The 23,208-nt window shown below is 38.2% G+C and overlaps 2 protein-coding genes across 3 annotated transcripts; one reads left to right on the top strand and one right to left on the bottom strand.

The window, feature by feature from the left end:
* Positions 1-4,281: 4,281 nt before the first annotated feature.
* Positions 4,282-7,837, bottom strand: thtpa (thiamine triphosphatase). Its single transcript, XM_077244476.1, has 4 exons — positions 7,734-7,837; positions 7,313-7,388; positions 5,927-6,463; positions 4,282-4,689 (listed from the first exon to the last, which is right to left on the bottom strand). The coding sequence occupies exons 2-4, from the start codon at positions 7,380-7,382 to the stop codon at positions 4,589-4,591; spliced, it is 708 nt and encodes a 235-aa protein (XP_077100591.1). The 5' UTR covers positions 7,383-7,388; positions 7,734-7,837; the 3' UTR covers positions 4,282-4,588.
* On the top strand, positions 7,548-22,990 carry zfhx2 (zinc finger homeobox 2). 2 transcript variants are annotated; one of them, XM_077244474.1, is made up of 5 exons: positions 7,548-7,636; positions 11,157-11,315; positions 11,511-11,571; positions 14,096-18,072; positions 20,466-22,990. In XM_077244474.1, exons 1-5 carry the CDS (start codon positions 7,580-7,582, stop codon positions 20,838-20,840), a joined length of 4,629 nt encoding a protein of 1,542 aa, XP_077100589.1. In that variant the 5' UTR covers positions 7,548-7,579; the 3' UTR covers positions 20,841-22,990. The 2 variants fall into 2 exon arrangements, with proteins under 2 accessions (XP_077100589.1, XP_077100590.1); XM_077244475.1 differs by lacking the exon at positions 7,548-7,636 and adding an exon at positions 8,230-8,459.
* The last annotated feature ends 218 nt before the right edge of the window (positions 22,991-23,208 follow it).

Here is a 23,208-nt window from a genome sequence, read left to right as displayed (position 1 = left end):
TTGTCTCGCCCTCATGCAAGGAAACACATTGGCCGCATCCGAAATCGCATACTTCCCTACCAACAGGCAAAAAAACAGTAAGTCCAAATTCACAGTACTCATAGGGAAAAAGTACCCGGATGATGACATACTTCCGGCGAGATTCTGAAGTGTGCATATGATGGACACTTTTACTACTGTTGGCCAGAGGAGAACCAAGGTTTTTTTTCTTCTCCATTCTGTCCCCTGATGGAGTTTTGATTCCTTGCCACCGTCACTTTTGGCTTTTGGCTCGCTTAGGGACACTCAATATTCAACAATATTATTGATCTGCCTGCATTGACTCCATTATATGAGAACTAAATGGAGCGGGACGATGACATCACTGTTTTCTCCAGGAGAGATAAATTATCTAAATGAATAACTTTTTTACAACAGAAATGAACCATCACAGACTATGATGCTATTTTCTTCTAGATCTGCTGTACAGCCGAAACAAACTTGGTTGCATTATTTTCGATATCACTGTGAAGCTGCTTTGAAACAATCAGTATTGTAAAAAGCGATATATAAATAAAGGTGACCTGACTTGTCTTTACCATCCCATGAGGCCACGGGTGAGGATTTGTGAATGGCAGTGAAACGACGTTACTGACGCTGGTTGGTCACATGATAATGAGAACATGGTGAATGTAGTATGTCCAGATTACATTCATACTACACACATTATAACACTTACAGAACATACTTTTTTAGCAGTTGTGAAGTAATTACTTATTAAAAACCTACCCACTGAAGAGAGTATGTGATTTCGGACAAAGCCAATATCAGAGAAGAGAAGACGCTGTAAGTTTTTATTATTATTAAAGATAATGAGGGAACATGTATTTTAAAAAAAAGAATTATGTGCACAAATGAATAATTTATAATAGACACTGCAATATTTCATAATAAATAAGAATTATCAATTTTGATTTCATGGTGGCCTTAATAGCTCAAAAACATGCTTAACATTGGAGTATCAGCTTGATATGTCATGATGTCACATGAGAACTTGCTCCATAAGTCATCAATGAAGTATGTTATAGGCCTATTGTTTCTGTTTGGGGTCTGAAAGATTCTAGGAATAAAACCTTGAATAAATGCAAATCGTTTTTAAAATAACGATTTTTTTTTTTAATTTAAAAGAAACTAGCCCACAGTAACATATAGGAAGAATTTGAAAGAACAATTAGGTTAATTTTTGAAAATCAGGCTTTTAAATGTTGTTTATATGTCTATGTAGTGTTTTTAATATGCTTTAAGACAAACCATGTACAGATTCATAAGTCAACACCATTGATGAGAATTTTCTCATTAAAACTGCAGTGAACCAAAGACAGTCTCAAAAACGCAGTTTGAAATCGCTGGTGTTTCTGACGTCACAAACTACCTTGTAACGATCATCAAGAGGCTTGTTCGACTTGAACCAGCGTTGCACAGACCGATCGGTTGATGGCATCAAAGTACCGCGAGAGCGATTAGAGAGCAGACGGCTCCTTATGCTTTTGAATCGCTCTCGCGGTACTTTGATGTCATCAACCGATCGGTCTGTGCAGCGCCAGTTCAAGTCGAACAAGCCTAAAGTGTGATCGTCAACGAGTGGATCTCTGAGCTGGCGTGAGTGGGGGCGGGGCTAATTTGCATATTCATAGAACCGCATACTAAATGAGGCAAGGGTGTCGAGTTACATTCAAGCTATATTAAGGCTTGAAGGTTTTTTTTTCAAGGAAAAAAACATTTTTGTGATCAAAGATGAGTTTTAAGGGATACATTTATTGACTACAGGGGGGCTTTAATATATTTTTCTTTATTCTCAACAGAACAAGGAATGTTAAATCTATGTCCAGAAAAAAATGCATTTCATTGTGTATATCTGATTCTGATTCTTTTTTAAACATTTTGACACATTGTGTGTGTGTGTGTGTGTGTTTGTGTGCATATAAAGGGGCTGTATTCACAGTCTCTGCCAAAGCCAAACTAAAATAGTGTAAAGCAGCTGCTGTGAGAGGAGTCAAATGTGAGAACTTTCAAAGCAACAGCGCCATGTGGCTTCATTTGATCACCTGTGTAAGTGTTATTGATGACAGGAAGGTCACTGATTGTTGAGAGAGAGAGAGAGAGAGAGAGAGAGAGAGAGAGAGAGAGAGAGAGAGAGAGAGAGACGTTTTGTGAGAATGTGAGAACTTGAGTGTGAATGGATGCAAGTGGGATTGTTAGCATCAAACTAAAGCTTTTATTAGCAAAAGTTACAAGGCATCCAATGCTTTTGATGCGAAAAATACACCTCTGTCTCCCTCTGTCATTCCCATCTGAAGGTTCCTCTGAAATAATGGCACTTTAATTGTATCCTGTCAAAGCTTGCACAATGGTTTCCCTTCATCACTATATATATAAAAAAACGATGAACAGAGTTTGTATGAGCAAATATCTAAAGTCATTTTCTTAGGGATAGCAACGTAAAATAATATTAGTCTAAAGGCAAAGGCCTTGTGTTAGGGAGAAGAAAGCCAGAGATAGCCTACTTGCACTTTAAAGTGAGTACGCAGCATCATATTTCACCTTTGCTAATATTTCCTCATAAAAGCCTTCTCTCCACACTCAAGCTGAAGTCTCCAGATGAAATAAATACCCATTGCATCCCTCCATACCAGCTCTCTTTTATTCCAGCCTTGCACGTGAGCTTGTTAAGGTCATGACCTTTTTCTTTTCTTTTTTTTTTTTTACCTTGACTGGGTGCTCTTTTGATGTTTTTATTGTAAAATATTTAGTATAATAAAATTATTTATAGGCCTAATTAGTTTTCAGTGCTTATTAAAATCAAACAAATCATGTTAAAAGCAACAGCATGAATCAATTGTTAAGCATTTGAAGTCATAATGAAATCAAAATAGACAATTCAATGGAATATTGCACTTCATTATAAATATTTGTTTCTGTGCGCATCATTAATATTATTTTAGTTAATGTGCCCTCGTTATCGGTATTCAAAATAATTTCCCTTCTGCCTCTTCTCTGATGATGCGTTTACTGACGTGAGGGCGGGATCAACCTGTCCTGTCACTTACATGAAATCCACCAATAGCAAACCACAACCATCCAACCATCCAATCAGGTCCCCATGGACAAAATCAAATCCCGCCCAAAAAGTTCGAGAAGCAATTTCAGTCGAATATACGTCACAATTCTTTTACTGTTTATGGAGAAAACAGTCAATTAAATCCCGATTTTAAAATATCAAATAATATGTGTATGCACCTCATAAAACTAGCCTACTGCTTTTAGATTTAAAATAAATCCTTTTTAAAACATCAAATTATGATATGTTCTGACAATCGTTCACGTTTTGTTATGTAATGTGTATTTAGTAAGGTGTATTTTGTCGTCAATTTGATGCAGAATGTACTAGGGTTAAAAATAATATTTGTGAACCATAAACATGTCATTGTGGCATAATGTCCATAAGAGTTGTGTGAGCATTGGACATTGCTGTGGAATTATATATATGAGAGATAGATATAGATAGATAGATAGATAGATAGATAGATATAGATACATATAGATAGATAACTGATCTAACTGACGCGCCATAAATCATTAGTAATGAATAAGGATCATTTTAATCATTTTGAGTAACATTGCGCCCACTGCTGGCATGCTGAGCGAACAGCTCATGACTGAGATAGCAGCGCTCTCTGCTGAGCAAACGGTGCACTTTACAATCATACACAAATCTATATAGGTCAAAGCAGAAAATTGCTGAATTATTTTCAAAATAAAAGTTCCTGAAACATATAATATTTTCGATAACGGCATTTTTTTTTTGATCAAACAATCTAACACAGGATTTACTGAGAGGCAATACCATATATATATATATATATATATATATATATATATATATATATATATATATATATATATATATATATATATATAAAGCAACTTTTAGTAAAGATCTTAATATATTGCTACTTATTGTCCATGATACATGCTACAAGCCCACTCTTGTTCAAGAAAAGGTTCTAAATAGAACCCTAAAGGGTTCTGTCAGACACATTGTATAGAACTATTTGGGGGTTCCTATCATGGCATCATTTTATGCATTTAATTTGAATTCATTTTTTATTTTGATTTCATTTCATGAATTAAACAGCTCATTAACATCCTTAATCACTGGGGGGGGGGGGGGGGGGGTGAAATAACTTGTTTAACATATAAGTATTAATATGCAATAACTCAAAATAATGTAACAGAACCATATAAAAGTTCAACAGTTGTTTTATTTATATATATTCAATATAGTGCCAAAACAAATCACAAAGACTGTTTTATTAAGGTACTCATTATTTTGTTTGACTAACGCAAACTGCCAAGATACAATGTCAAAGTGCAATGCTACATACTATACTTTTAAATGCTTTCTCTGTATTTATCTGTACTTCACCTAAAGACAAGACAGTGTTTATTTTCTCATTAAAATATAAGCATTGAGGATTTTGTGTAGTGCACTTTTTCACAAATTAATCACAATTAAAAACCACAAATTACATGTTACACTAGTGATTCCTCATAAAATATGAGCATTAAGAAGTTTTGCATAGTGGTCTGGTTGATATCTCTGAAGGTAAATATCCATTTTCCCCTTTACTCTCTTCTCACAGCTTAAACCTGTGAAGACAGGCAACAAAAATACATTTATACTATAAACTAGTTATATTATAAAAGAGGTTCACGTAGCATTATTTGTCTTTAATTCTAATGGGTTATTGATAAATAACAGATGCCAATGAAGTGTTTTAGCCATTTGTTTATAGTTGTTTTATAGTAATGTTGACCAGGCAGCAAATATGCATCTTTGTATGTCTTAGACAGGGTTATTATAGTTAAAATCAGCTTGAAATCAGAATTGACCATTCTTGATTTTTATGGAATATTGATTTATTATAAATGATTTATCGGGGCACATCATTATACAACCATCCAATCAATTCCTAATAGACAAAATCAAGTCCCGCCCCACATTTTTTCGTGTTCAGAAGCTGTTTCACTCGGATATACAACACAACAGGGAAGAAAAGACTATCGCAACTTCCACTTCATGCTGACTTTAGCCAACACTGAACCTAAAACTAAACTATATAAAACTTGAACTGAACTCAATCAACCCTGAACTGACTTGAGCTGAATGACAGTATGTTCTTCTGTAGACCTGCTTGCTATACACCATCATTGTGAAGTTTGCATCACTCATTGTTTTTTTCCTGTTTATTACTGTGAAGCTGCTTTGAAACAATCCATATTGTATAAAGCACTATATAAATAAAGTTGACTTGAAAAAAAAACACACGTTACTTGAAATAAACATTAACTGAAATAAAATAAAAACTTAATTTATTTCATTTCAGCTAGCTACCAAGAAAAAATGTGAATGAAAATGACAAAATTACTAAAACTTTATAAAGAGCATGAAACGGAAGTTGCGATAGTCTTTTCTTCTGTATTGTGACGTACATCCGAGTGAAACGGCTTCTCAAACAAGAAAAAAGAAATGTAGGGTGGGACTTGATTTTGTCCATCAGGAATTGATTGCATCTTTGGATATGGTTTGCCATTTCTGTGATGTCATGTGAGTGACAGGTTGCCCCGCCCTCACGGCAGTTAACACATCATCAGAGAAGAGATAAGATGTTGCTGCAAAATCTTTCGATTAAAGATTACGAGGGGCACAAGAATATTAAAAAAATATTATAATAATGATGTGCATGAATAAATCATTTACAATAATAAATACTGCAATATTCCATGAAAAAAAAACAAGAATTGTCAGTTTTGACTAGGAAAAATCAATATATATAACAAATTCCCTCTGTTTATATGGTAGTGTTCACACACAACATCAGCTCACCCAGTTCTGCAGCAGTGCTTGTAATCCTCTGCAGAGCTGCATTCATGTCACCTCCTTCAGGCACCAGAACCTCAATCTCTCCCACACAGTATCCGAAATCAGCCTGGTCCAGATCCACCCGCACTGCACCGTCTCTCTCTAGCATGTATGAGCAGCGCTTGGTCTTGAACTCAGCAAAACAGATGAGATTGAGGTCAGACAGCCACTTTGTGTCATCTGCTGAACAGATCTCTCTGTCCTCATTTTCTGCCACTTTGTCAATTTGTTCCCTTTGTGAGGAATTTGATTCACTCCCTTCAGCAGAGTGTTCCCTGATAATACTTCTGACTTCTGATTGAATCAGAGGGAAACTGGTTATCTCTCTGTATCGTGAGCAAAGGGCCTGACTTTCATTGTCAGGTGTAGTTCCTGAAACTGCAGGGCATTTCAATTCCCACAATCCTTCTCGGCATCTCAGCCAGAAATCTTTTAGTGTGAGGATGAAATCTGGAGAGTCAAAGTACTGGTCTTGAAACTGCCGCTGACCAATGCATTTAGCTGTGTAGAGACATGAATTTATATGTATTAATATATGTGTGTGTGTGTGTGTGTGTGTGTGTGTGTGTGTGTGTGTGTGTGTGTGTGTGTGTGTGTGTGTGTGTGTGTGTGTGTGTGTGTGTGTGTGTGTGTGTGTGTGTGTGTGTGTGTGTATAGTACTGGTCAAAAGTTTGGAAACATTACTATTTTAATGTTTTTAAAAGAAGTCTATTATGCTCACCAAACCTGCATTTATTTGATTAAAAAACAGTAATATTGTGAAATATTATTACAATTTAAAATAGTTGTTTCTATTTTAATATATAATTTATTTCTGTAATGCAAATTTTCATCAGTCTTTACTGTCACATGATCCTTTGGAAATCATTCTAATACGCTGATTTATTATCAATGTTGGAAACAGTTGTGCTGCTTAATATTTTTTTGGAACCTGTGATAACGGTAGTGTATATTGTTAAAGATGTCCGTTTTAAATAAATGCTACTCTTTTTTAATTTTTTTTATTCAAAGAATCGTGAAAAAAGTAGGCTACCACAGTATATAAAAAAATATTGAGCAGCACAACTCAAACACTGATGATAAATCAGAGTGATTTCTGAAGCATCATGTAAGACTAAAAACTGGAGTAATGACTGCAAAAAATTCAGCTTTGCATCACAGAAACAAATTACATTTTAAACTATATTCAAATAGAAAACCATTATTTTAAATTGTAATAATATTTCACAATATAACTTTTTTCAGTATTAGATGAGCATAAGAGACTTTTTTCAAAAGCATTAACATTTCAAAAACATTACCAATCTAAAATACATATATCATACGTGAATACATTTTTTTTGAACACACCTCCAATATGCTGTAGTTTCCCCATAATTTCTGCATTACACACAAATTTTCTCTCCACCTCTACAGTCATTTTGTCCTATATGAGACATAAAAATAAAAACGAGAAAGTAGAATTTTCGCAATATTAAAGACTTTCTGCTCTAATGGATAACCTATAAATTAAAAGATAATGTTTTATAATGTCCAAATCAATTCAGATCAGCTGTGATGCAGTTAGTTTTTCGCTTTTGGGGGGATAACTTCAAATGCTGTCAAACTAGGCAGCTCATGAGATTTCACAACAAATATCGCCGGGAACCTACTAACTGGTTAGCTGAGACTGAGGTAATTATACTGTAACTATTACTGCGGTTAAAATCAGGATGTGACAGTCATTCCGAGTCAACGATACAAGGCATCAAACAATAACATCTGAACTTACCGATCAATCAGTGTAATGAGAACAGACGTGGAATCGGGGTCCTGTACAGCTTTTCCGGTCAGGCATGTTCACAGACAGCCTAATATCTGCTCGTCATTAAGCGCACCACATTCGCAACAGAACAGAGTGATTTTTTTAAGTATTAAAATGTGGCTAAATAGTTGCTTAACGATTCTTGTTACAATTTCGTAGTGTTTTAATAAACAAATGAGTCTGCAATGAGTTTGATCAGCACATTAGTGCCATTAGAAACCCTTTTTTTTTTAAGATTACATTTATTAGCTTAGACCTATTTTTTCTTATTACCCTATAATTATTAACACGATATTACCAAAAATATATTTATTAATTATTTTACACCTTTATATAAACATTTCTCTCATTTGCCGTGAATGTTTTAATAATTCGCCTCTACATTCTTAAAGACGAAATTTTAAACAAAGTTACAACTAATTTAATTGATGACAGTATAACAATGTTCTAACATGTTTTCAGGTGTGTTGTTGAATCGAACCGTTAGTGGGAAGAGGAACATTCTTGGAGAGAGTTAGCAGTCAGCTTTTGGGGGAGCTGTCGTGTGTTTACTAGAGGAGAGCAGTGCAAGAGTGAACGAAAGAGAGAGAGAGTGAGGGAGGGAGTGAGCGAGTAAGTGAGGGAGGGAGAGAGACAAAACTTTTCAGTTTTAAAGAGCGAGAGGAAGCGTGTGCTGGAGTCCCAACCATGCAGGTAAAGCCTTAGCTAATTGCTTTAGTGTTAATTAAACGATGTTGACGCCGAATTGATCAAGAAGTTGCGATCGTGTGGGCGATGCGGATCTCATCGCGACCTGAGCACGATAGAAAAATTGATGCATGGCATTTCATTGCGAATATTTAGTTGGATTTCGAGTGTTAAAATCCAAACTTTTCTGCTTCGGTCTCTCATTTTGGCCCCGCCACCCCCTTTCGCTACTCGTTGTGTTGCACGTCGCTCTTTTCGAGCAGCAATGCGCTTCGTCCATCGTTAATTACTGCGCTCTACAATTATTAAAACACACTTATGGTGCTTAATATCTACATTATCTACTAAACGAGGAACTTAGACCGCCAAATGCAAGGTATTGGGTTAAATAAATGCTGAAGGGGAACGACAAACGGCTTGTTTTTGTTAACACATCTGTATGAAGCAACCCAAATTCATTAATTAAATAGCTTAGTCGATGTAGGCCGCAATTTCCGCTGTGCAGCGGACGGGGAATGTCTCAATGCCCGACCAACAGGCCACAATCAGGGGGGCGAGGAACTAATCAAGCCCGAGGTTTTACATCTGAGAGCCGAAAGCCTATTTACACAATTCAATTAGCGCAATAAAGCAGACTTGGACTGCAGCATCTCGAGCGTTGCTATTGTTATATACCTTATAATCTATTCTCGCAGCTCTTATTCTGTGTATTTGAGAAGTTTGTGGGCGATTTGTGGCGTGATACGCGATACATAATTAGTTGACCAATTTGTTGAGTGTTGTTAGCTGCGTTAGCCATGTGAAGTGCCACGACTGTGTATGAGAAAACGGCTTCTTTTGTTTTAACATCGCCCTTCAAGTAAGAAATAACTAAAATCAGTCGCTTTGCCGCGATTAAAGTTGGAAAGGGGGTTATTAGGGCAGGAGACTGCAGTGCGATGCACTTTAATGGGGTATTTGTCATGATTACACTAGAGTGAGAGAGCGAGCGAGAGAGAGAGAGAGAGAGTGTGTGTGTGTGTGTATATATGCGTGTTAGCGAGGCAGGCTAAAGCTCTCTGTTTCCAATTGATTCAACAGCACACGGGTCTAGCTAATTAGGCTGTGGGTTAATTAACGAAATCATCAAGAGTTATGGCGGCCATATGAGCTCGCTGTCGAACGGCAGTGTCCCGCGGCGTGTGGGTTCGTCTGTCTTTGACTTTTAGGAGAAGTTAATAGTACTTGTCTTGAGGATTCAGTGCATGTTTTCAGTCTAGCAGGGAAGCTAATTGGCGTGGCATTGTAGCACTGTTGGCATTTGATGTCTGTTCGTTACTTGACAGTGTGGCATGTAAAAACGAAGTCAGAAACGGTGTAATTGAAACGATTTTGCATGCATGCGCGCAATGAAGTCGTTTAGATGTGAATTAAGATGTTTATATCTTTGATCTCGACGTATGTGTTATTTAATTTATTTGGGTTATTGTTTTAAAGAGACATTACTGACATTAACATCCCTGGGGATTTGCACCCATTATCTGTTATTTACAGCCCATGTCGCCTTATTCACAAGGGGCAACATGTTGACGAATTTCACTCACATCAGCATATTATAAGACTAGTCAAGGTCAACATTTAGGCCTCCTCTGACGGTAAATAGCCTAGTTATTGCAGAACTGATAAATGCATGTGTGACTCTGCTTATCAGATTTTATTAACATGGTATGCCTTAAATAAAGTAATGTGCCTTCAAATGCATGATTTATAAACAGGCCACAAGGTATTGTGGTCCAAATTTATGTTGTGTCTAGCAGAAAGAACATAACTGCATCTGTGAATCAGTTTTGATGTCTTGCACGAATACTGTTATGTGCATAGCTCAGCTTGTATGGCCTATATAAATAACTAGAGGTCACAATAACAGACCTGATTGTGAACATACTCGGATGAAAGAAAGGGGTAGTTGAGTGATATGTCCCAATGTTATGCATGGTAATGTTGTTGTTTTGATTTGTAAGTTTCATGTAACATCAAACCCAATTACTAAGTGAGACAATTGTTGCATTTCTTAAGGTATATTTTAGTGTTTTGATGATTAAGCTTATGTTAAATGAACAACTATTTTAGAGCTGACTGTACATTAGACATAATAATGCATTAGATGCTGTCTATAAATCTATTTTTTTAATTCTATATATTCTATATGTTTATGTAATCATCTCATTTTTATAAAAAAAAAATTGCTGGTTCACCCAAAAAATGAATATTCTGTCATCATTTGCTTGCCCTTATGTCATTCCAAATTCAATCGTGAATGACTTTCTTCTGTGGAAAATAAAAATAAAAAGATCTGTTTTGAAAGTCAATGGGGTCCGATGTTGTTTGCACACCAATGTACATTCTGCAGAAGAAAGTCGGGCATACAGGTTAGGAATGACATAAGTTTGCAATTTCAGTTTTATGTGAACTAACCCTTTAAGACTATAGTTTTGTGCTGAACTAATTTCAGTTATTTGTTAATTTCACATTTCGTTCAGATCACTGATGCATTAAAAAATTGCACACAGTAGCATGAGGCCACTTGAAACAGAAAAAAATACATACCATAAAGTATAATTAATTTTATTTTGTGAATTCTGAAATTAAACAAGTAATAAAATATTTGCCTTATTTAGTAATGATCAAAGATTATTGCATATAATAATACCACTTTGGTTTCAGGAGGAGCCAGGAGAAACTCTGGGTGGTGCCGGTAACAGGGGGTCAATGTGTTTATGCCCTCTATGTCAAGAAAGTCAACCAGACCGTGAGAATCTCTCTCATCACCTTACGGACAAACACAGTGTCCTCCCTGCTTGCCTTGATAAGTTACTGGATATTGTGAGTATATTTAAGATGGACATTTTGGGAAAGATAAATGTTAGTAATGTTTTAGTGATGTCATTATGTACATTTTGATGGCAAATACTTTTTTTTACGAAAGAAGTTACATAGTGTGTTGTCAGTGAAATTATAAGCTAAGACGTTTGTTTTGTTTGCTTTTAAAGTAAATAATTGATTTGCTCTTTTCATAAGGCTGCTCCTAAGCACTCTTCCATTGCTGAAGATGAAGAATCCAAAGCCCTAAATGATTCAGGTGAGTTTTGATTATCTATAAAATTATTGTTAATTGTATTATGTAAATGTTAAGTGTATTTGTGCCACAGTGATTTAACACTGAGATCTTAGGTTCCAGTGTTATTGATACCAGGCTTAGGTTATGCACCACTAGACACACAATTGACTGTGTTGGTGACCACCTTGCTTCAGTAGTTTCCATGGCAATGAAGCACCTGTAGGTTGTAGCTGAATGTGGCCCCCACAAGTATTCAGTTTTTCTGCTGACTCTTGGATGTGATGGCTGAAAAAAAAACTGATTTGTTGCAAATTCTTTACTTTTCACTGGTTGTTTTTAAATCCAAACAAATGATTTTTGTTCTGAATTCAGACATAAGGGGGTTTCAAGCTTTTTAAGGTAAGGGATGGACCAGGGACCTCAGTTGCACATCGGAAATGGAGTGTTGTGATGTAAAGGTGCTCTAAGCGATGTCACAAGTTTTTTTTAGACCAAAACATTTTTTGTCACATACAGCAAACATCTCCTCACTATCCGCTAGCTGCCTGTCCCCTGAACACACTGTAAACAAGCGTGGTCTCTGCTGAGACCCCAGGCTCCAAAAACGGCAACAAAAACAAACTGGGCTAACCCGCACCACAAAACATAACAAACTGTTCCAGCCAATAACTGACAAGAAGGATTTGGGGGTGGGGTTTGGGGGTTAGTGCGCGGATGAGGAGGAGTAAGGGTCTAGCTAGTTTGACAATACTTTGAACGTCAAGAAGAAGTGACGTCACCCAACAGTGCTTAGAGCACCTTTAATCCTCCTCTGTGTGATGATATTGGTCAAATAAACATTAATTTATGGATTCATAGTTACACATGTATATTATGATTCATATTAATAAATGTATTGTTAACTTAGGCCGTGTGTCCACCAAAGCGTTTTTAGTCACCTGAAAACACTAGGCGCTCTGCTGAAAACGCCTAGCTGTGGGCGCTTCAGAACGCTTTGGCAGCGCAGCATTTTTTTTTTAAGTTGAGACACTTTGCTTGTTATGATACGGAATATCCGCGAAAGTGTTACTAGTATCTCATTTCACACATATTGTTTCTGTGTTGATTCTAGGGGTGTCACGGTTCTCCAAATCCTCGATTCGATTACATTTTCGATTCTAAGGTCACGATTCGATTCTCGATTTTTACTTCTTTTTTTTTAAGCACAGGTTGCTGTTGCTCCTAAAAAGCTGACATCAGTTAATCGCAATCTCACACATCTCTGTTATTATCAATGAAGCTGACTGCACAATGAATCTTTCATAATATATAGCCTACACTTTGTTTGTTATAATTAGAGGATTTGCCAGCTTACAGAATTCAGCACTGAACAAAAAGTCTGTTTTGAGCGGTGAGGAGAGTCTATCTTAAATGCTTCTGATTGGCCATTGCGTTCAAGAAATCAACACATATGTCTGTGATTGGCTAAATCGCTCAACACTGCAAACATGTTATAAATAGAATCTCTGGCCTGTAAATCGTTTCTATTTTGTTTTAGTTGTTCTTGTTGCTTTTCTGCAACAGATAAATACAAATTTATTAGTTTTTATGTTTTATTCATAGAAATTTCTAATTTGCGGGAGTCGGGCATAGAATATAAGTCAGAGGAATCACAGCCTTTCAACACGTGTGTATTTTTCCCCGCGCCGTGATGAGTCGTTCATGAACGATCCGTTCATTGCCTCTGTCATGCGACAAATGAACAAAAGACTCGGAAGGTCAAGTAATTATTAATGTTCCCTGTAAATTATTTTTGACTGCATTATAATGATTTCTTAATTCAGAATATGATCAAGATTGCGTAGGTGGATGTGTTCGGGGAATTTGCCTGTTAAAAGTATAACATTTAAAGCCCCTGAAATGACTAGAAAAAAGATAAGTTAATTTTGATGAACGAGACTGAACAATAGAGTCAGTAAAACGATCAGAAATTTCAATCACGGGCGCGACATGGGGGCGTGGCAGCATCGACGATTCCATTTTTTATTTTGATTTTTGAGATTGTGAATTAATTTCAATCGATTTCGATTTAAAATCGAAATCGTGACACTCTTAGTTGATTCTATATTAAAATGTCGATGCATGTAACGTATTTTATCTGGCTCTTGTTTTAAATTATGTTGTTCCGTTATTAAGCATGTTGTTGTCATCTGTTGACGTTGAACAAGCAGAATGTGGTGGTTGGTCGGTGTGATATTTGTCCCGCCCCTCCTCCACTGTGATTGGACGGTTGGGTAAAAAGTGATAGTGATTAGCACTGCGTTTTACGCTCAGCGCCTCGTTACGCTCATGGAGTTTAAAAAACGTGGCGCTTCCATTGAAAACAATTTGAAAAATACGCCAGCTGCGTACCTTTGGTTTAATATAACGTTTTACAGTTTGTGGAATTGCTCCCTTTTTGAAGACCTGTTTTACATATTCAGCATAATAAAACTGCACTTATTTTGGACTTTTTTGTTTGTAAATGCTCACTAACATTGTATTTTATTTTTTATCAATTCATTAGATGACACATCTCAGCAGAAACATTTAGAGAACACAAAGTCCCCCTCAATGGCTTCCCAAAATGAGACCGAATCTACAGATGCAGGTGACAAGGGAGATCCTTCTCAGGAAAAAGGGCTGGATGAAGAGCTGGAGGGAGTAAGAAATGAGGAAAGTGACGTGGCTGGCCTGGAGTCAGATCAGGACAATGTGGAGCAAACTATAAAAACATCAGAGGCTTCTGTTAGCAATGGCAGATTTGTCTGTAAAAACAGTGTAGCCTCTGAAGGTGATAACCGTCCATTCAAGTGTAATGCGTGTTTGGAGTCATTTCCCACTAGAACAGCATTGAGTGTTCATTATAATTCAACCACCCATATTCAGAGGATGAGAACTGGGACGGTGAAAGACAGTGACTCAACCCCTTTCCTGGCTCGACCTTATGTCTCCAACAAACCATACCAGTGTGCCGTCTGTCGTGTCTCCTACAATCATGCCATTACCCTGGAAAGTCATTTAAAATCTGTGTTGCACCAGAGTCGCAGCAGGAGTGCAGGGAATGCTACTCCTAGTTCCACTGCAAATACAGGAACTGGAACCATGGTTACAAACTTGCCTGCGACTACTGTTGGAAGCACCACACAGTTAGTTAACAGCTCCACCAGCAATTGTGTCACCCAAGCAAACCTGACTCCATCAGCAGTAACGACCAAAGACGGAGAGCAGATGCAGCCTCAGTTAGCTCCCTCATTACTTTCTTCTCCGGTGGCCTCCGCACAAGCCATGTCTGCTATTCTCACTCTCCTGACTTCCAGCCCAAATTCTCTCCCACACTCCATTCTTCCTCCTCTCTTCACGACTGGGACATCTGCAACACCAGGGGCAGCTACCCCGCAGCTTGTACCCCAGCCTCATATGCTCATGCCCCTGGTGTTGAATGGACTCCAAACTCAAACCCAAATCCAGGGCCAGAATCCAGAATCTCCAAACCAGCTTTTGCAGCAGGCAGTGCCAGTTCTTGGTCTCAGTGCTGCACAACAGGCTCTCTTGGCCCAAAGACTCAGTGGCTTACAAAGTCAGTGGGCTGCATTTGGCCTCCCAACCACCACTCAAATAAGTTTAGAGACCAACAAGATGGTAGACAAGGGTGCAGACATGAGAGTGCACAATGAGATAAAAGTAGAGCCTTGCCATCAGCAAATGTGTATTAAGAGTGAGAATACACAAGAGCAAAGTGAGAAAATGGTGTGTGATGGCAAGGCATGTGATGAAAAAGAGCAAGAAGAAAGTGAAATGGAAGTTGAGAGGAATAGTGAAAAGGTGTGTCAGGGGGATAATGCAAACTCCAAAATAAATGAATCCTTAGCGGGCCCTGTCCTTCAGCATGATATTTCGTTGTCATGTGCTTTGGATCCAAACCAAGGTCTCAGCCATGCACATCCTGTTAACAGCTCTGGGGCTGTTTACTGTACATTTCGTAACACTAATTTTGCCTTAAGAGCTTTAGGCCATAGAAGTGCTAAAGATCATCCTCTCTTGTCTTCAGGACGGTCTGTGCTCACTGAGTTCCAGTCTCAGGTTCTGTGGGCCTTTTTAGAGTCACGAGATGATGCTGAAACATCTAGTCCTCAGCGGGAGGACTGCGAAGCCCTCGGCAGGGAGGTGGGGCTAAGTGGAGAAGAGGTACGCAAGTGGTTCTTAGACGCCCGGCTATCCAAAGATAGGGAGAGATTAGACAGCTTCCATGATGAATTGGACAGAAGTATGGAGGAAGAAGAGGGTAATTTAATGATAGATGAGGGTGAAAATGGACATAGTCCATCAGCAACAGGCAGTCATGCCCTTGACCTTTCCAGTTGTGCAGAACGACACAGGATTGGTAAGGGAAGCCCAAGAGAATTGCTGTTGACATCCGACTCTGAAAACGAAGAGTTCTACACGTCTGTTATCGTGACTGATGAAGAAAGTCAAAGCAGCTCTATGAGGGAAGAGTCAGGTAGCCCAATCAAACAGTCTTCACAGGTAGAGCCAACAGTTGAAAGGTCAAGTGGTGGTGGAAAGGTTCTTCGTTCTACTACAGTCTTCCTCTCTGATGCAGAGGATGAATATGATGATGAACAAAGTATGAAGAGAAAAAAGAGAAAGAGTGAGATTGACAAGGATGAGATGGAGATCAAGCGAGAGAAGCAAGATGTTGATCTTGATCTTCAGTTGGAAGCACAAGCTGACCCTCCTACTCCTTTTTCAGTCACGGTCGATCATCAGGGCGTTCCAACTGGCATCTTGCAGTCATTACCCCTTTCCCTGTCATTGGCTCCACTTTCCACCCAGTTATACAGTCCATATGTACTCTCACTTCCTTCATCAGTTATTGGGATGGGTCTTTCAGAAGGAGATCGGGGTAAAATGGCCTTTTCAAACACTCGGAGTCCAGCAGCAGTACTTTCGGACCCTCTAAATGCAGCTGCACCCACCTCTCTTACACACTCCTTCTTATCTAATGGTAATGATTGCGAGTCTGCTTTGGATCTAAGCATGGGGAAAAACCACAGCTCTACAATATCATCTGTCTCCCCAGCTAACAAGTCCTCTATTCAGAAAAGTAATTTACTTGATGGTCTGGGATTGAGACCAGCGACTGTTGGGGTTCCTACAGATGGAGGTCTCATCGTTGTTCAGGTGAAGCCAGAGTCTGCCATTGCTTTACCATCTTCCAATAACAGTACTTTAACCAATCGCAATAATTTGGCTAAGACTAGCACTGTGTACATGAGGGCAGCAGAAAAGGTCAGCACATCACTCATGGAAAGGGAAAAAGAGAAGGAACGAGAAAAAGAGCGGGATCAAAAGAGGCCAAAAGTCAGACGGTTCAGGGACATGAGACGTTCCAGGACCATCATCCATGCTGACCAGCTTGATATTCTTTACGGATGTTATTTCAAAGATCCAAACCCAGGCAAGCATGAATTTGAACAAATATCTGAGTGGGTAAACCTTCCAAAGAAAGTGGTTCAGATCTGGTTCCAGAATATGAGGGCTAGGGAGCGAAAGGGAGAGGTCCGTTTTATCAGTGATGGCACTTTGGCAGCTGTTGGGAAACCACTCATTAAGTTCACCTGGCCACTCTCAAAGCCCATATTCTCAACCCCACCTAAACCTAATCCAAGTCCCTCCACTGGCTGGGGCTCTGCAAAACCCCAAATTGGAAATATTCCTCCAAAGACAGATAAGGTGAAGGAGGTCAAGGAGCCCCTGAAAACTCCCACTCAAGGTCCAAGTAGACCAAATCAGACAGCCTCTTTCACTGTTGTGTCCACCGCCCCTTCATTAGTTCACAAGATCAAAACAGAAGCTACTCCCATTACAATGGTTAAAATAGCTCCTAAGACAATGGCCACTCCGGTTGCAGTTCCTCTGTTAGTCAGTGGGATTCCTACATCTCGATCTGCTCCGAAAAGGAAGGTTGAAGAGGTACTAGCCGAGTCAGACCATACTGATGAAGATGATGATGATTACCAGGGAGAGGTTGAGTCTGGGACTACCAGCCACATTGTGCCAAAATTGTCCCCTACGCCAATTAACAAATCTTCTGCCTTGGCATCTCAGAAACACAATGGGCTCAAATATTGGTCTCAGAAAGGTCCATTCAAGATCAACACCCTCTCAAGAGAACAGTTAGGCTTGAGCTCACAGCGACCTACACCCACTACTACCACGCCAACCACGCCATCTCCTGTGACGGTTACAGTATCCTCTGGTCAAAACCAAAAAGAGACAAGTTACATGCTGCAGAACTCCACCCCAAGACGACCTCGAACTCACCTGAACTGTCTTCAGCTCTCCATCCTTCAGTCGTGCTACGAGACATGTGCTCATCCTAATGCACTGGAGTGTGAGGCAGTGGGGACAGAGCTTGGGCTTCCACTGAAGGTTGTGCAAATTTGGTTCCAAAATACACGTGCTAAGGAGAAACGCTGGAGGCTTCAGCAAGAGAAAATGGTAAGGGCACTTTGTCTTATATTTTGAAGCAGCTGTTTTCATGTCTAATTTTAGTATTTTGCTACAATGTCATTAGCCTTAGAGATGTCCAGATACTTTCTCATGTCATAGGCTAGCAACACGTTATAAAAAATGTGTCCGGTGCAGTAGACTAAGAAAGTGTCATCTTTAATTCATATTTTATTATTTCTTTTGACATACTGGTGATGCCTTTTTTTTTAAATTATTAATCCAAAATTGACTCAACCTCATGTCATTCCAAACCTGTTTGCATTCCATTCTCATTTATCTCCTTTTACGGTCTTTTACACAAAATGAGATCATTTAATCTGGTTGGGTATTTAAGTGCTTCGTTCACTCCGAAATGTAAGTAGTAAAACGTGAGCTGCCACTTCTCTCTTGTGCGCCATTTACAGTATGTGGCAAAATGCTGCTTTTACTTTTTTTTTTTTACACTACTTTTTCTTTAACTGTGTCCCAATTCAGAGGCTGCATCCTTCGAAGTCCGCAATGGTCGGACCGAGTGTTGTTAAATGGAACGGTCTAGCCTACGGAGGATTGCTCTTGTCGACTAGCAACTGTGACAGCTGCCGTTAACGAGCGGCAGTAATGTTTGTACTCGACTTTTTTATTCAAAAAAAGTTATAAAACTTTTTTTAGATAATGAAAGCTATATTCAACTGTCTGAAAACAAAACAGCGTTCACAAATTGTCTAAATATGCTCACCGTGGTCCATTTATGTACGTAATAGATGCAATTTTATAAAGTTATAAACTTTTAGTAAGATGCGATTAGTAATCACATCTTATGTTATGAGTCAGCATTTGAACTGCTTTAAACTTTTAATTTTTACATTTGAATCATTAGATATTTGAGTAAGTTGAAACCCAATACTTGCATTTGAAAGTGTAATCCAGCATTTTCTCTTAAAATATTCCTGTCGTCACTGGCATGCAATGAATTTTGGGGGTATACTAGGCCATGAAGGATCCATCTGTTGTGTACTTCAATGCCCAGGAAACGAAGGACGCATTTCAAGGCCGCATTTGAAAGAGCCTTAGAATTGGGACAGCCTTCGTCACGCTACTGTGATGCAATCGGCCTTCGAATGCGGCCTTTGAAGGATGCAGCCTCTGAAATGGGACGCAGCCCTTGAATCTTTTACATTGATGCCTAGAAGCAGGTGATTGTTTCCACCACCTGCTGGACAGAAGTGTATGGTGCACAGGAAAGTATTGGCAGCTGCTATGATTTTACTACTAAAATTGCTTCTGTTTGTTTTTTTGTTTTTTAAAGCCAAAACTTGAGCAGTTAGTCCATGGGTTGGTAACCTTTTGCCATTTTTAAGTTTCTGAGTTAATCCCTGTGCCCCACCCCCATATGTATAAGTACAGTTAAATATATTTTAAATATTCATAATGGCTAATATAGTAGTGCAGAATCTTAAATATTTCACGTCAATGAAAGCAAGATATAAGCTTTTTTATTTATCATCAGCTAATTTCTAAATCAAAGACCGCAATTAAGGAGAGAGAGCGCCATCAGCATTGGTAAGATCATTTAATAACTTTTTCATTTGTGTCAGTTTGCACGTCGGATTGTTGAGGAGATACTCAGCAGCTCCTCTGTGGTGGATCATATCTGTGGTGCCGCGTGTTGCAGAAGCACTGTCATATTTGGCCACCGGGAGCTGTTATGATGCGCTCTCGCATGTTTATTTTTTACCATTTTGGGAGGAGTAAAATTTACATATGTGGCTTCAACAACCAGATTTTATCCAGTTTCATCTGGAATGTGAAAAATTGCCCTCTCTTTCGGAGGTACACATGAACAGAGTTTCCACATGCATCAGTAATTTTGTTGCGTGTGGAATGTTTAATAGGACTCTATGTACTTGGTTGAATATCTCCAAAATTTATAGCATTAATTATGTACAGCGGAACAAGCTGTCAGTCAGTAACTTGTTTGCGCGTGATGTGCAGTGGTCGTGCTAATGGTTTTTCAGAGCTGTGCGCTTTAAATGACTTGAGCAGATTAATTCTCACACTTTAATAGCATTTATAACTCCTAACTTAGAAAAGAAGCAAGCTGTGTTACTATGAGGAATGATTACCTAAAAATGTAGATCTGTATGCAGGTGCGAGGTACTTTATCTGAATGAAATGCATACACCTCTCTTACTTTTGCTCACATGCCAGCAATTACTCCTCCGCGTGCAATAGATTGCCGACCAACTGACTTAGATACTATGGTCAATAACTATTTAAGGCAGAGGGATTTACAGTGATAAACACACACACACATTCACACACACAGTTTCCTCTGTTATTGCTTTATTTTGTTTATCTGTAATTAAATGAAACTAACAATGTAATTTTTACATCTTCAACAGTCGCCTAATCCCATTGACCCTTCCAAGAAAGTAGATGTCAGCTCGGGTAGCTACCTGCAATACAACGCTCTCCGAGCCAACCGTCCCATCCTGCCCAAACCTGTACAACTGACAGTTGTGGAACCAACTCCATCATATACCATCGGCCAGACAACAGGCCGTGAGACTCTGAGAGGCAAGTGCGACGCCTGTGGGATTGAATTTGAATCCAGGGCTGCAGCACGTGACCATGTCTTCTCTGCTCGACATCTTGCCACTCTGAGAACCACTAACTTTGGTCAGCAAGCATCGTTGGTCAGCAATGGATCTGGTACGGGGTCTACTGGTTTTGCCAGCCAGTCTTCTACCCCATCACCAGCTAGCAGCTCCAGCTAAACAATGAATTGAAGCTGGTATAGTCTGTGGACCCACTAGACTTGTTGGCTTACAATAGACAGATAAAGGGTGCTGGTCTTTTAAGCTATTGTTCTTTTGAAGCTCTAAATTGGAGTGGGCCCAGATGAGTCTGGCCGTCTTCACTTTCTCTCCTTGGATATCAGCAAGACATTGTTATTATACAGAGTCTTTACTTACAGGGCTCCTTTTAATGACCTATTGCCACAGCATCATTTTACGATAAATAATCTACTGAAATGGTAATCATGGACATGCTAATGCTTATGTGATCATGGTCCGTTTTTCACAACTTGATCTCGGTTTAAACTCCTATTATGTTGGGTAATCTACTCACATTTACATATAACACTTGGTTTGATTGGGAGAATCCATGGTAATGAACGCCCAACAACACAACCAAAGTGCTCTGGGTTGTCAATTATGTTTGTGGTACTGCTTTTGCTTGAGCCAGGGTGGTCTTTAGCCTGTTTTTAAAGCCTATATAGAAGAGTTGTTTCTAAGCTGATTTATCTCTGATAGTCTTGTAATTCAAAGAAATCTATCCTGTGAACAGAAGTTTTCCTTCTGGCTCAGTTGAAAAAAGGCTAGACTATGCTAACAGTTGATAGTAATGAAATCATAATGACAAATAAAGCAGAGAATATGTGTAGTCTGGACAATGGAGAATTTGGGAGTGTGTTCTGAATCCAGACAATATGATAGCTATTTTTGAACAACCATCATGACAATCCTATAGTCATCAGCAGAGCTCTCGTTGAACGTTAAAGATGTCAGATGGTCCTCATACAGCACTTTGACCCTTTTAAAGTCACAAACATGAATTTTTTTTTTAAGGTTTTCATGTTCCGCAAAATAAACAGTTTTGTTGTATGATAAAAACTTACTTTGTCAAACTGTAATGAAGTATTAATCAGCTTTTTAATGTTATTTTTAAAGAGTTTGCATTGCACATAGTTAAAACAGACAAAAAAAATGGATCAGACCTAGCCGCTGTGCACGAAGCCAAAGTCAAGTCTGTACTTACACAATTTTATATAGATTTGTGGAACATTGAAATCATGTACCTTATACCCTCTGATAAATCATTTCATTTGGTTTGAGTCTAGGGAATAAGCCCAGCTTGTCGATATAAATTAAACACAAAAGTCATTTATTTATGGTAAAAGCAAAAACATTTTAGATTTATGGGAGAGAGTTGTCATTTTTTTTCTTGTTCTTTCACTAAGCATTTTGTTTTTTGCAAGTCGAGTGCTCATACTGAGTAGATTCAAGTATTTTCTTTAAAAACCTACCAGGAGAGAAGACAGGGTGCTTTAAGTGGACCTGGAAACTATCCATCAGGCCAACAGGAGGTGTGATTTGAAGGACATGAAATACTAAAGACGATTTTCCTTTTTGGTTTATTTTGTATATTATTATTGATACTATTAATACTTAAACAAAATGCAAAACTAAAAAAGATTTTTTAATGAACTATATTAAGAAAATGATATTCCAAAGTTATTATTTCTGTTGCTTTCTCATTAAAGATACCAAAAAGCAATCTTGATTGGAAGTGTTTGTAATGCAAACCACAAAGGAGCTCCCATGCCTTGACACTTTGAATTAGTCCAGGGTTTAAGCACGAGCTACAGATAAATGCATTTCCAACAACTCAACTTGGAACACTTGAAGTTCATCGAAATGTTTTTATTTTCAGTATATCCCAGCAAATACAAGTTGTTTTTGTTAAAATTAGTGTCAAGTAGTTCATATGAAATGAACATGGACTGGGTTGTAGTGCAGTGCTTCAGGACGTGGGATCACATGGTGTTGCACTGTTCAGAGTATATAGGTAGAACATGGAGAAATGCTTTTATATTATCTTTTCACTTTTTCATTGACACTTGATTATCACTTGTTATAACTACTACTTACTATTTTTCATCACTTTTGATTATTGTTGATTCATAACGGTTTTAATGGCATCTCTTTGACTTGTCATTGATATGAATATTGAACGATAATGGTGGCAGTCTTATGAAAACTTAGAATATTGATTAAGCTTGTTTTCCCCTCAAATGTACCCTAATTTTGTGTTGGTTCTCCTCTTTTCTTATGCAGAAAACAAATAAACTGAAGTTCATGTATTGATGTTTCTCTTCATTATGTATTACCCTTATTTGTATATGTAGATTTATTTATTTATGTCTACATAAGTTGGGTATTAGCAGCACTACTTAATATAACTATTATGGACCATCTTGTCAGGGGTTCAGCTTCATTAATGTATTGTTTAATGTGGCAGGCAAATGAAAATACTAAAGTATTACTCGTTAGAGATTATCAATATTCATGTCTCATAATG

The sequence above is a fragment of the Siphateles boraxobius genome, unplaced genomic scaffold (assembly GCF_051911475.1).
Source record: "Siphateles boraxobius isolate OS27281-9 unplaced genomic scaffold, OSU_SipBor_1 26, whole genome shotgun sequence".
In the NCBI taxonomy this organism is placed as follows: Eukaryota; Metazoa; Chordata; class Actinopteri; order Cypriniformes; family Leuciscidae; genus Siphateles; species Siphateles boraxobius.
This window is presented reverse-complemented; position numbering and strand designations above follow the sequence as displayed.